Source organism: Colobus angolensis, unplaced genomic scaffold (assembly GCF_000951035.1).
Source record: "Colobus angolensis palliatus isolate OR3802 unplaced genomic scaffold, Cang.pa_1.0 Scaffold256, whole genome shotgun sequence".
Taxonomy (NCBI): Eukaryota; Metazoa; Chordata; class Mammalia; order Primates; family Cercopithecidae; genus Colobus; species Colobus angolensis.
This window is the reverse complement of record NW_012115777.1, coordinates 4,031,421-4,046,710: the sequence shown is the minus strand read 5'-3', so window position 1 is coordinate 4,046,710 and position 15,290 is coordinate 4,031,421. Positions and strand designations below refer to the sequence as shown.

At 36.9% G+C, this 15,290-nt stretch overlaps 1 protein-coding gene across 1 annotated transcript in view; it reads right to left on the bottom strand.

Moving 5' to 3' along the window:
• The window catches only part of ITPR2 (inositol 1,4,5-trisphosphate receptor, type 2), a 494,095-nt gene that overhangs the window by 151,647 nt on the left and 327,158 nt on the right, over positions 1-15,290 (bottom strand). Inside the window, exons 38-39 of the mRNA XM_011946983.1 lie at positions 2,758-2,866; positions 1,818-2,005 (exon numbers count right to left, since the gene is read on the bottom strand). Of these exons, the coding sequence (XP_011802373.1) occupies positions 1,818-2,005; positions 2,758-2,866 (297 nt within the window). The remainder of the gene's footprint in view (positions 1-1,817; positions 2,006-2,757; positions 2,867-15,290) is intronic.

The window sequence follows — 15,290 nt, the reverse complement described above, 5'->3', positions numbered from 1 at the left end:
AAAATCATTCATCCATTGATAAGTAAAATAGTGGAATCTAAAAATGCTGAAGTCATAGAAGTAGACAGTGGAACATTGGTCAAAGAGTCCAGTTTCAGTTAAACAGGAGTAAGTTTCGGTGTTCTACTGCAAAGTAAGGCAATGATACTCAATAACAATAATATGGGGCTGGGCGCGGTGGCTCAAGTCTGTAATCCCAGCACTTTGGGAGGCCGAGACGGGCGGATCACGAGGTCAGGAGATCAAGACCATCCTGGCTAACACGGTGAAACCCCGTCTCTACTAAAAATACAAAAAACTAGCTGGGCGAGGTGGCGGGCGCCTGTAGTCCCAGCTACTTGGGAGGCTGAGGCAGGAGAATGGCGTAAAACCCGGGAGGCGGAGCTTGCAGTGAGCTGAGATCAGGCCACTGTACTCCAGCCCAGGCGAAAGAGCAAGACTCCGTCTCAAAAAAAAAAAAAAAAAAACAATAATATGTTATATATTTCCAAATAGCTGAAAGAATTTTAAATGCTCTCACTACAAGGAAAGGATAAATATTTGAAGTGATGGATATGCTAATTATCCTCATTTGATCATTACACTATATATATATATATATATCTCAAAGCATCAGATTGTACCCCATAAATATACAGAATGATTATTTGTCAATTAAAAATAAAATATAATTTTTAAAAAGTCCCAACTGAACACCTGGTTCAGATAAGATAATTTCCAAGAAAACTCACTCAACTTCCGTCACCTCCTTCCTCAACTTCCCGCAGAGGAAATCTATGCTGCAGCTACAGCATCATGAGAATTTTAAACACTTTCTTTTCTCAACTAAGTACTATAGATTTAGTGTTGTTTTGTCACCATGCCACTTGCTGCTCTTGAGGCCTTTATTCCTAAAGCCACTGTGATTGGATGTGTTAGATGGTAATATTCCTGTTGTTCAATGTATTTGACGGTTAAATGAAGCACAATATCCAAGTTTCAAATTAGACATGGCTTCTGCTGGCCATGAGTTGAGAAAATGGTTTTTAGAATTTCTAATTATATACTTGCTTGTAAGTAGGTAGTTTTCTTTACTGACCAAGGCAAACCTAGAAAGAGCAGGCTACCCAGCAGCAAAACAGACAGCTAGATAGGAGGAATAAATTCCTGTGTTCTAATCCTCGGTAGGGTGGCCTTAATTAACAATTTATTGTATATTTTCAAATAGCTAGAAAAGTGAATTTTGAGTGTTCCCAACACAAAAAAATGATAAATGCTTGAGGTGAAGGATGTGCTAATTACCTTGATTTGATGATTACATATTATATACATGTATCAAAATATCACACTGTACCCGATAAATATGTACAATTGTTACTATTTAACCCTAATGATAAAAAAAACAAAAACAAAAACTGGAGGACAATGTCTGTCATCTGGGAACACTCCCCAGCTCTCCGGCTCATGCAGCACGTTTTGCATTTGGGTGTAGTCAAGCCTACGGGTCACTTGGCAGAAGTTTCAAAAGAAAACATGTGCCTTCTGGAAATAGTGACCTAATCTCCTGTGTGCAGGTAAGCATATTGCTCACTGTTGTGGAATTCCTGGAATAATGTCAGAAGGAAGTTTCAGAGGAATGTTCTGCTTGACTGAATAAATTGTGAAGCTCTGTAGTTTCTACAGCAAACAAATAAATTTAAGAAAAGTGTGATACATGGATTTTTTTTTTAGATAGTAATAAGAGCTAAAAGAAACACATCACTTTTCCTTGGTTTCTGTGACAAGTAAACCAGAAATACCAATAATAAATGTAATCCCCATGATTGATGAACAAGTACCTGTGTTTGTGTATTTCCTCCTTCAAGCAAGGCAATGCCGAGGAAAATGCCTTCTGAAAAAATTCTGTCATTTTTGGTGTTCACTATAACATCGATGACAAGTTCTGATGCACCTTCTTTATCCAGCAGACACTGAATATCTGACATAGATATCCCCATCTTATCTGAATCTTGTCCAGAAAAGCTTCCTGTGATTAGGAAAAATAAATAAATAAACCTTAATTGTACACATTATTAACATGTAAGTTTTTCAAATGCTTAAATTTCATTATTTTAATAAAAATATTAATCATTGAGATTTTTCCCTACAAAGTTAAATATAATAGAAGCTTGAGGCTGGGCATGGTGGCTCACGCCTGTAATCCCAGCACTTTGGGACGCCAAGGCGGGCAGATCACTTGAGGTCAGGAGTCCGAAACCAGCCTGACCAACAGAGTGAAATTTCAATTCCACTAAAAACACAAAAATTAGCCAGGTGTGGTGGCACATGTTGCAGTGAGCCAAGACTGCGCCACTGCACTCTGGCCTGGGTAACAGAGCAAGGCTCTGTCTCGGAAAAAAGAAAAAAAGCAAACAAACAAACAAACAAAAAAAGTTTGAGTTTAAAAAATCAAAGTTTGTAAAAATAGAACTCTTCATTAAATGTTTGACACATGTAATTGTTTTTCTTAAAACTAGAAAAAGAAAACTAGCTTTATTTTGTCCTTAATTTCTATATTAAGAGATTATAACTTAACTATTTTTCCAAAGTCAAAAAGCAAAATCAATTCTGATGTTCAAATCTGTTTTTTTATGAACCCCAAATTGTATGAAAGTTTTTAATAGTGATTTTTAAATGACTCTTTTATATCTCCACCATTTCAGTAAAATACGAGAGTAACAATGACATGGAGATGTATCATGAGAATCCTAAAATGAAAAAACAAATGACAGGACTTACCTCCCACCTGTGCAGTTTTGGAGTAGGCTCCTGATAGGTGTCCATTCATGCCAATACTATAATCACCTTTAAAGTATCGATTCAGAAGTATCTTTCTTAATGTGTTACCCTAATAAGAAGAACAAAGAGTTACTGTTTCCTTTTCTAACAAAAGTGAAAAATGCCAGTAGGCTAAATGCTTTAAAAGCATTTTGTGAATGATGTTGAGGCATGGAAAAATTAACTTTATATCAGATAATATTTTCTGAGGCAAAAAATTTACAAGTACATCTAATAAAACAATAATTTTGCTTCTCATAATAAATAAACAGGATGGGAGAAGCTTTTTGGAGGTGATGAACAGGTTCATGGCAGATATTGTGCTGGTGGTTTCATAGTGTATACTTATCTCCAAACTCATCAAGATGAAGACATTAAATATGTACAGCTTTTTGTATGCCAATTAATCATAACTCAATAAACAGTTTTAAATATAATTTTATTCTGTCAAAAATAAAAAAGAAGAGTGTGTTCAATAGAATGTACTAGAAAAATCACAAATGCTATAAATTTAAGATTGCTTCAAAAGCTGTAGTTCGCAGAGTTGGGGAGTATCAGTCACCTAAAGAAGACTCAGAATAATAAATACCCTAAGAATTGGAAAGCAAAGAGCTTAGGTAGAGGAATTTAGTCAGAAGAGCAAGAAAAGAGTTGGGAACAGAGCAGGTACTCAAAAAATTAACCTTGATAAAACAGACTGAATTATATTTAAACTCCAAAATGCTTTACTCAGAAGACTGTGGGCAAAAGACAGTGTATTCCTTTACAAATTACATAATCCAAAACTTTCTAAGTCTTCAATTTTGTACTCATTACAGGACATTTTTACAATAATACATTTTGTAATATAATTGCTTACATGTACATAAGAAACACAGATAACTCCAAATCTTCTCTTTTATTGGTGATTATTATTTTAATAAAAGGAGTGATTTAAAAGCATTATTTAAGGAATACTTGTTTAAACTATTTACATTAACACAACTTCAGAGGTGTTATTCCCACCTTGCAGGTAAGGTAAGGAAACTGTGGCCCAAGAGCTTAGGTAATTGGCTGCAGATCATGCAGCTAACAGGTGACTGAGCAACACCTGACTCAACTCTTGGCTACAAAATCCAGCCATTTCTTCATGTCATGCTGCATCCAACCTTCATACTGTGACATGTAGCTCTCATTGCCCCTTCACTTTCTCATATTTTGGTTATTCTTTCTCAAGTTCTTTAGGTATTATTCTCAGTTCTTTTGTTGTGCTCCTCTTCTGTTTGGCAATTTCATCTTATCCTCAGTTACACAATCACTTCTGCTGGTCTGCCTGCCAAATGTGTTTCCTCCAGCCTGGACCTTGCTTTCCTAAGCTTCTCACTCTGTTTCCATTTAGATTTCCTTACCTGTGTCTTGAGGTTCCACTGGAAGCTCAAACTCAATTTTTCAGAACACAGTATTCCTTCTCTTTCAAATGTTTTCCCCTTAATTTTAATTTCTTTTAAGAAGATCACACCCATTCTCGTCATTTAAGCTCCAAATTTAAGGAATCACCTACTACGCCCCCACCCCAACTTGACAATGATTTGAAATGTCAAATGACATGAAATCCTGCCCGTTCTACCTTTTCAGCTGTAGCTTCCAGTAGTGCCTTCTTAAATTATATTTTAACCAAATTCAACCATGTGATCGTTTCTCTCTCTTTTTTTTTTTTTTTTTTTTTTGAGAAGAGTCTCGCTCTGTCATCCAGGCTGGCGTGTGGTGGCGCGATCTCGGCTCACTGCAAGCTCTACTTCCTGGCTTCACGCCATCCTCCTGCCTCAGACTTCCGAGTAGCTGGGACTACAGGCGTCCACCACCACACCTGGCTAATTTTTTTGTATTTTTAGTAGAGACGGGGTTTCACCGTGTTAGCCAGGATGGTCTCGATCTCCTGACCTCGTGATCCGCCCGCCTCGGCCTCCTAAAGTGCTGGGATTACAGGCGTGAGTCACTGTGCCTGCAGAGACTTCTATGTCTTTCCTTTCCTCCTATTATATTCATTGCCTGAAATGATCTTCCTCCATCTTACTTATGAACCGGTCCTATCTTCCCTCTCCATTCTACAATATTCATTAGGTGCCAATTGTTTTAGGCACCATTTTAAGTCAGTAAGACATAACCCTCCCCTCAAAGAGTTCACAATGAGATGAGTGCAATAATAGAAACATCTACCAAGTCTTCTGGAAGCATAAGAGGAGCCATCGACTCTGAGGAGGCTCTATATGGCATAGCCTGTCTATTAACTTATGTGATCATCAGACAGACCTGTCTTGTGCACAGTTAACACTCAACTAACACGTCCTAAATGTCACAGTGCCAAGAATCTTTACTTATTTATTTATTTATTTTGAGATGGAGTCTTGCTCTGCTGCCCAGGCTGGAGTACAGTGGTGCAATCTCAGCTCACTGCAATCTCCACCTCCCTGGTTCAAGCAATTCCCCTGCCTCAGCCTCCTGAGTAGCTGGGATTATACCATGCCTGGCTAATCTTTTTTTTTTTTTTTGTATTTTTAGTGGAGGCTGGTTTCACCATGTTGGCCAGACTGGTCTCAAACACCTGACCTCAGGCAATCTGGCTGCCTCGGCCTCCCAAAGTGCTGGGATTACAAGCATGAGCCACCACGCCCGGCCAGTGCCAAGAATTCTAACAGACACTGGGAGTGTCTGGAGTTTGCTTATCCTTATAACAACTTTTATTTATTGGTACTTAAATTCTTAGAACACAGACATTTATTATTGCTTCCTGTTTCATGTTTTCTTTCTTTAAGATCTCTTCATAATGGGGTGTACTAAGTAAAAGTGGTGACTAGTTTCAAAAGAAATAGTGAAGTGTAACAACTTATTCTACCAACGAATACAACTCTACTATCCACTATCCCTTATAAAACTTAAATACAGCACCTAGAAGAAACATAAGAAACAAAAATAGTCCTTACATTTTCTTTTTTTAAGAGAAAGTCCTTTGGGTTGAATTAAATCCACCTGGTCAAAGAATATTTCTTCCAAAAGGAATGGAAAAACAAAATAAAGCATTTCTTTGGAGTCAATGCCTTTGAGCAATTACTGTGACTCTCATTATAGCAGAAGGAGATGCTATGAAAAATCTTTTAGACCCATAAACTACAGGGTTGAAGTTATAAGTTGGGGAGAAAAAGGTGAGGTCATATTAACTGAAGCACTAATTTTTTTAAAGGGAAGCTCAGTTTGTTGTACTATGCATGGATCTCGCCTCTGCAGACCACTCACTCTAACCCTGTAGGAGACAGTTGGCCCACCTGTAATAACTGAAGCTGACAATGTGAAAATCCGGGACTTTTTCTTGAAATTGCACAAGTCGGCATCACTGTCTGAAAGGGAACCTGTTGTGAAGATGACTGAACCCTTATGAACTAGTTTCCCTTTTAGTCTCTGCAAGAATCTTTTATGTATTATTATTTCTATTATTATTTAGAGATAGGGTCTTGTTGTATTGCCCAGGCTGGAGTACAGTGGCACAATCATAGCTCATTGCAAACTCACACTCCCGACCTCAAGCAATTCTCTCACCTTGGCCTCCCAAAGTTCTGGGATTACAGACATGAACCACTGCACCTGCCCCTGGAAGAGTCTTTTAATCACACCTTTTTATCACACTGCTGCAAGAACCCAACCAAGAGATAAACCGATGAGTTTTTTAAAAGATGAAATAGAAAAACTTTTTTTACCGTTTACTTTTTAAAATGCCCTTTATACTGCTAGAATAATAAAACTATTGAAAACCAGCCAAAGAGTAGAATTATGTCACACCAAATCAAAATAAGCATCATATTTGTGATTATTTTTAAATTCGTTTTGGCAGATAAAATCACAGTGCATATCAGATTCATAGACATCAAAATCAAATGAGCAACACTCTTCTTATTCAATTATAGCCTCTTAGAAGCATCTATTTACTCACTATTTAATATTCAGACTGCCACAGAAAAGGCAGGGGCTTCCCATTTTTCTGTTGTCAACTGAAGCCACTCTGCCTGGGTTTAAATCCCCTCTATGCCATATACTAACTGGGGATCTTAAACAAGTTACTTCATCACTCTGGGCCTCAGTCCCTCAATTGTCAAATGAAATTGTTAATATCTACTCTCAGAGGACTTCTGTGATAACTAAATAGTTAAAATTTACTGAAAGTACTTGGAACAGTTTTCAACACACAGTAAGTGCTATAAAAGTTGTGCATTGTTGATGTTATCCCTGCTAGTATTATCCAGATTATGGGAACAGTCTACAACTTGCAAAGTGCTTTTGTAGACACTTTCCTACGTTATACCAAATCTCCCCACAAAAGTGAAATAAATTTCTAGTATATTAAGAAAATGGCAAAAATAATAAATGATAAACTGCCCCCAAATCCTAGCTTTTTAACTATTAATCAGTCCTTGGAATTGTATACTTATTAGCTAACATGGCAAAGTCACCCTATAGCATGAACATACTTCACTATATAAAATGTACCCTTACAACTTCAACTAAAGTTGAAACAAATTCTGTCTTGGTTCAAATTTCATAGTTTTGTGCTAAGACAAACTCTGGTGCTAAAAGTGATTAATGAATAGGTATAAACAGAACAAGATTCTGTTATGTCTTAGTAATCTTCATTTAAGAATAAAAAAATTCAGATATTGCTACATCCCAAGTTCAGCAGAAAGTGACTTCTCTTGACAACTATCCAGTCCTGATTTAAGCGGTGAGAGACAAGTACTGTGTCCCAATTTGCTTTGGGGCATTCTTGATAGTTTACACTATCTGTGCAGTGGTGGTAGCTTAAATGTGAGTCATTTCCCCAAATTACTTTAATTCATAAGTAACTGTAGAACAATTGTCAGAAATTCTTGTGTCAGGGTTGCAAATAATTGTCTCAGAGCTGTAATTGCCATGGCACATATGAGGGAAGAACTAAAAGCACATTAGGCCATTGTGAAAAAAATTTCACCACAGTTGAGAAGTTTGACTTCTGTGCTGGTTCTTCAAATCCAAAATGCATTCCTGATACGCCTCCCATGGAAGGTCTCTTTACTGAGTGAGGACAAGCAAGGAATGTCCTTTACAGCCTTTTCAATATCAGAGTCACTTCCAGGCCACAAGACACTACTTTTAGCCAATGTCTTCATGTGAACACATCCCAGATGTGCTAAATGTAATGTAGCCAAGATAACTAACAACTACCTTCTGAAATTACAACAAAATATCTCCATAAAAAGACATCTTTTGTGGCCAGAGAAGTCGTGCTGACGGTTTGCGAATATCTGGGAGGATTGGGTGTTTCCCGCCCACTCCCTATAACACCGAGTCCAATGCATCAAAAATTAAACAGCTCAGAAATCATTGCCTTTCACTGACAGAAAGGATAATCAAATTTATGGATCCTAGAAAGGACTAAAATTTTGTATCATTTTTGAGAAAGCACAACTCTGTTTGCCTTAATGGGGGATTAATAGCCTTAGGAATGAAGAGTTCAAGGATGTGTGATATTTGAGGTACAGATACTCACATTCATTCCCATCCCCTTAGAAAAACAATTTAATAAAGTAATATTTTCCATTATGTAAAATCTAATCAAGATATCATGAAAAAAATGACAACCAGCATCCTAGAAAACTAAGTCCTCAACTAAAAATTCAAAAGGTAATGAAAACTGCAAACTAAAGATGCCCAATTTAAGACTTACCCTCAAAGATTCATAATTAGCTACTAATCAGCTGAGATCTACAAGGAGGTGATGATATGTATCTGTTGGTCTCCCCATAGTCCCATTTTAACATTAAATTTGGTATTAGCATAATCAGTGTTTCCGTAACCTTTTGGTTTAGTAACAATATATCTCATTAGGTATTTTTCCTCATTTGAATTCCCAGGGGTAAAAAGGTACATTTCCCATTTCAATACGGTATTGTAACAACTATATCTTTGTGGAGTGATATTCTGTCCATCATTATAATCAACTATATTTTCAGATAACTCCTTTGGGAAAATATGGTCAATCTCTTATAATCTAGCTGTCTAATCATTTGAACATCTTAGTCTCTCTGTCCAAGAAGTTGTATGTCAGTTTTTCTCCCTGTTTGCCTTTGCCTAGCTTTCTTAAGATAGGAGACACAAATTTCAATAGGAGTAGTTACGTGCACTCAGAAGATGCTCTTCTCATCAACACAATGACACACTCATTACAATCTTGAAAAATATATGATGTCTCAATGATTCTAGTAAAGAGCCTTATGAGAAAACAAGACTGTGGAAAATGTTAGATCCAAATATTCATTCACCATAATGGCAACCTACTTCCAAATTTCTTCTTTCTTCGTTCTTATTAATTGTAAAGACATTTATTACATTTCTACCATGTGTCAGGAAGTAGAAAAGTGAATGCAAAAAGTAATTCTGCAGCATACGCTGAAAGAATTTTCAGATATGTAGAGTTGAGACATATGGCACTGTTTTCCAATATAAATAATCCTCGCCAGACCATTTGATTCCATTGGTGAAATTTAAATGTTTAAACAGTAAATGATGAGGTATAAATATTTGATGATGCTGCTGAATGAAAGAGTGACTTCAATAACCACCCTGAGTTTATCAAATATCCTAGCCTCAAGACAAACAGGGTTGCTGAGAAGGTTTTGTTAGGAGATTATTCTATATTCCATAGATAGCAAGGAATAAAGAAAACTGTATTTGTTTTCTTTGGGGCATTAATTAAAACCTCCCAGTATTTGAATTCCCGGAAGCATACTAACTAACATGAAACCCAACAGACCCTTCTACCTCAACCATTTTAAATACAGGGTTTGCTGAAATTCAGAGTTTGAGAACTTATGCAATCCCTCATCAGTAGGACTTGAGAATGGATTTCACTGCTTGTAATTGTTTAGTTTTCGGAATAAGCAATCTTCTGACTTTCAGAACAAAAGCTGAGAGGAGGGTAAGTAAGCAAGAAATGAGCAGACAAGCTTTAGATACAATCTCCTTACTGAAGGAAAATGACTGTATTCACATAACATAAATCAGTGCCTCATAAAATCACACTCAAAGACAGTGGCACACAATCATTAAAGTGAAGTCCATAGTCCCCTGGTACACAGTATAAAAACCTACTAGAGTACTATTTGTTACCGAAAAGACTGAAATCAGTGGTGCCAGTGCAGGCGTGTGCAAGCTCGCCAAACACTGGGGAAAATGGAACTTCAAGAGGTAATTTCAAAGCTGACCATGTTGTTGTATGGGAGGTATATAACTCTGTAATGGACTCAGCTTACAGTCCATCCCAGAGAGCACAAGGGGAAACAGCAGGGGAGGGAAGGAGATTTAAATAAATGAGAAGACTGACACTGATCTGAACAGCAATATGAACTTCAGTGGGAGAAAGCTCTTCCTCCTGGACAACGGGGAAAGTCGTAACTAGTTTGCTGTTTTAAAGTTCTAACCCCAGATTCTGTGACATCTGTTATATTTCCACAATCATTTAGTGAAGTTAGGCGCAACTTTGGAAGATGGTGTCACAGAAGACGAGGAACAATACATACAGGGACGTACTATCCAGCACTATCCTGCCCTATATTGGCCTTCCTGTTTCTATGGAATTTCTTGCATTCTCAACAGTAGTGCAGCAGTCCTTGATCTTCAAGCTGTGACCTACTGATTCACAAACAAGAGAGTGTGGCTGGCTCACAGGGCAGTGAGACGAGTGCATGGCTCCGAGGAGCTGGCAAGGAAACAATGGGGCAGAAGACCCACCCCCCACCCCCACCACCACACACACACACACACGCACACACACACGCACGCACGGAGTAAGTGAGAGACAAAGACCTCATTATTTTTCCCCAAAATACTAGAAATAAATTATTCTTAAACAAGAGGAAGAAAACTAGCACTGGTATTGCTTATCAATCAATGCAATATTTGACAAAACATGTACGAAGCTAAATTTTAATAAATTCAGAATATATTTAGAAGTTCCTCAGATAGGACAGTCTATGGAATCGATGGAATAGAGGAGTTGTACATGGCACAACTTCAAAGGGAAGCCTTGAGAATTAAATGAGATAATATCTACACACAGTTTAATACATAAGAAGTTCAGTTTATGAATGCTCCCCGCATTGGCAATGATAATGCACGTTAGTGGACCTTAGAGGAAATGATGTCTCAGAGAGTAATGTGATTGGTTTGAGTCTGGGTTCTTCCACTTACTGGCTTTGTGATCTGAAGAATTTTAATTAACTGCTCCAAGGCTCAGTTTCCCCATCTATGAATAATAATATTTACACTGCAAGGCTATTTAAGGATTAGGAAATCAAATAGGAAAAGCTTTATGTTCTTAGCCCATAAGAAGTACTAAATAAACAGCTACTGTAATATTTTATTTTATGTTTAAAGGAAAGTATTAATAAGTCTCAATCTGGGGAAGACTTGCACAATTGGTGACATAAAGAGGGTATTACAATGCCCAGTGCCACAAGACAGCCATGGCTTTCACAGCTGACATCAACATCCAGCTCCAACCTTCTATAATTTTTCAAGAGAAGGCAAATGAAAAACAGCATTCATTTTGTGAAAGACTACTTTGAAACCAATTTGATGCTATAAATTCTTAAAAATAACACTTACTTGTGGATAGGTTTCAATCACCCCTATTACATGTGCAAAGCAGAATTCTTCAGAGGATAATTTAGACAGACTTTCCCGGAAGTAGTGTTAAAAGGAAAACCAATATTCCATTTTCTGTGGGAAAAGAGCTATTTTCCCTCCTATTTAGTTTTAACACAAGAAATGTATTAAGTATATTTATAAAGTTATTATCATGCAACAATTGCTCATTAGCGGAAAGGCTGTGCTTCCTAACACATACCCATATGTCTTTCCATAGCCACAGGGTGCCCCTCTAAGTCATTCTTCACTTAACATTCAGAGGCTTGCAAAACAACAGATGACTGGTATTCAGAATACATGACTATACAAAGAGTGTTTATAAATCAATAAGAATCTTGTAGAAAAGTTGACAGAACTGAACTGGCATTTCATATAAGAAATACATATGGCCAATAAACATGAAAAAAATGCTCACCTTCACTGGTAATCAAAGAAATGCTAATTAAATGGTGAAGACACCATTTTATACCCAATAAATTGACAAAAATTAAGAAGTCTTATAAAATCAAGTGCTGAAGAGGACGTAGATCAAGATAATGTGGGATGCAAATTGGTACAACTACTTTGGAAAATACATCAATATATGCTCTTAGCCACCAATTTCACTCCCCAGGGGAATGTGCTCATGGAAACAAATAGTATTATATCCTAGACATTTAGATCTGCATTGATAGTAATAGCAAAGCAAACAACAAGCAAAACGTCACCTGGAATCAACCCAAATAACAAGTGACAGGAAAATGGACAAATAAATTATGGAATATTCCCAAACTGGAATATTATACAGTAGTGAACATGGATTAAACAGAGCCTCACCATAATACACAACTACTTTGATGAATGTTAGAAATAGAATGATGACAGGGAAAAAAAGGGAAGTCCTAGAAGACATGCAGTGTGGTATTCAAAATGTGAGCTACCAGTTGCCTCTGGAAGGGGAGGCCAGAACACATAGGTAGACACAAGTTACAGGTAATGGTCTCATTCTTCAGTTGGGTGAGGAATTCATGAGTCTTTATCATATTATAATAATTATATTATAATGCTTTATAGTTAAAATTTATGTTGTATATATTTCTTCATAAAAATCCAATATCATAGTAAAAGAAAATGCTCAAGAAATATTAGACATCATGATGACAGCTTCCTACATAGGATGTTCTGTTGCTTTCCAGCTCTCTTTGAATCCTGGCTAAAATCCATAGCACTATTTTAGCAGATGATACACGATGCAACACCTACAGATTTGAGCCACTGTCTCACTGACCTCAGAACAATCCACATCTTCCTCTTGCGACACAGCTTCTTAGTGTCTTTTCATGCTCCCTTTTGCTTCAAGACATCAGCAGATGATGTTCTCTTTCACCTGCCATGCTTTCTGTCCCCCGACCCTGAGTCCTCCTAGCTTTATTTAACTCCTACTTAACCTTTAGATCTCAGCTCAACCATACTTCCTCAGGGTCATCCTCTCTAACCTCACCAAGTCAATTCTCATTAAGTCCTCTTATAGCATACACATCACCATGTACTTTAGCTGTATATTTACTTATAATAATCTTTCAATGATTTCTATCACCCTCTATTAGATTATAAGTACCATGAGGAAAGGAACTGTACCTTTCTTTTCCTTTTTGGCTGACCATTGATTCCAACACCTAGCCCCAAAGCCAGCAAATTAAGTACTCAATAAATATTTTTGACTGAATGTATGAATCAATGATTTTGAATAGAGATCACTCAATTTATCAACAAAATTTGATGCTGAGTACCCTCCTATTCAAGGATGGCTGATATATGTTGTATATCATGTCTGACAGCTTTGGAAAACATTTGAGATTTATTCAATGTTACTTGCACATTACATATTTTTAGTAAAAGGCTGGGTGCCTTGTATTAATACTAAAACTACAAGGCACCCAGCCTTGTACTAAAAATTTAAATATTTAGCATAGTACTAAAAATACAAGATGCCCAGCCTTGTACTAAAAATACTTAAATTGCAAATATTAAATTGTATTACTGGCTCATGCCTGTAAACCCAGCACTTTCGGAGGCCAAGGCATAAGGATTTCTTGAGCCCAGGAGTTCAAGACCAGCCTAGGCAATATAGAGAGACCTCTTCTCTACAAAATTAAAAAAAAAAAAAAATTACCCTGGTGTGATAACATATGTCTAGTGTCCCAGTTACTCAGGAGGCCTAGGCAGGAGGATCACTTGGGCTCAGGAGTTTGCGACTGGCCTGGGAAACTTAGCAAGACTTCATCTCTAATAAAAATAGGAAAATAATCTGGGTGTGGTGACATACGCCTGTGGTCCCAACTACTAGGAGGTTGAGGTGGGAGGATCGCTTGAGCCTGGGAAATCAAGGCAGGAGTGAGGCATGACTGCACACTGCACTCCAGCCTGGGACACCCTGTCCAGCCTGGGAATCCTGTCTCAAAAAAAAAAAAAAAAAAAAGTGGCACATAAAATTCATTACCTACGGTTGGCTGAAAGAAGGAAATTGCGTTGAAATCCAACATGCAAAATGTTAGAACACTTAAAAGATGGACAATTTCTATATTTAGCCTGAAAGACTGGAAGGTAAAATACCAATTAATGATCGCAAATGTAGCCTAATACAAGAGAACACACTAATATCCCAAAAGTCCAGTCCAGGTTATCCCCCTGCTACAACGTGTCTATTGCAACAGGATTTTCATATTTTACTAAAAAACAAAGAAACCACCTTAAGGCTGCACATCATGCAAGGATCTGACTCAGCAACATAATTCCTAATATTATGTGAATATGTCAATTCGAAGGGATACAAATTCACTATTCTCTTTTTAAAATATTATGTTTGTGTCATAATTTATAATAGAAGATAAAGATAATTCTTTTATCTCATTTTTCCTCATGAAATAAATCATTTCATTACTATAGTGTTTATTGCTACATTAAAAATTATACAAATCTAATCTTAATCATTTCTCGCATCTATTTGTCCAGGAGGCCACATATTTGGCTTACTTTAATAGGAGCAATTATCTGCTCCCATGAGCTCCTAATTGTGTTTTATATGTAAATCATAATTTTCAAAGAATTTTGCAGAGAGAAAACTATGAGACAATGATTTAGAACTAATGAAAAATAGAAATCCTTTAATTTTTCATCAACATTTTAAAGCATTAAAACAATTATTACTAAAAGAAAATGAGGTGCCTGAGCTAATTAAAGGGGCCAAGTGCCAAATGCTTACCTTAGAAAGGTCTTTTTAAGAAAGGCTTTATTAGACTTATTATGGTCGTATGAACGCTATTTTGGAAATCAGTTTGATTCCCTGTGGCATATACCATGATAGATATTTCACGACTTTAATGCATTTAGAACTATAACTAGAATCCAGGGCACTAAGAAAGTAAACCTTTATTTTGAATAACATGAAAAGCCCATTTGCTGGTAAGGAAGCATGGCTGTTTGGTAGTAATGTGGTGCTAGCCTCTGAATTATAAATGTGGATTTTCACAGGTTTGTGAATCACCTATTGAAATGAGCTTCTGGATAAAACAAGATGAAACATTCTCAGGCTGAAAAGAAAATTTAAAATCTTTAGTAAACTTGATTTGAGGTAAACCAGCTTTTCTGAATTAGTGAATTGAAGAAAGGAAGACTCATTTCAGTGAACTACAGGTTGCTGATGCTGATCTAATACTCCTAAGGCGGGGAAGAATGAGTCAATGAGTATCTCTCTACTCTTCTCTCTCTCTCTCTCTCTTTCTCTCTCTCTCTCTCTCTCTCCCTCT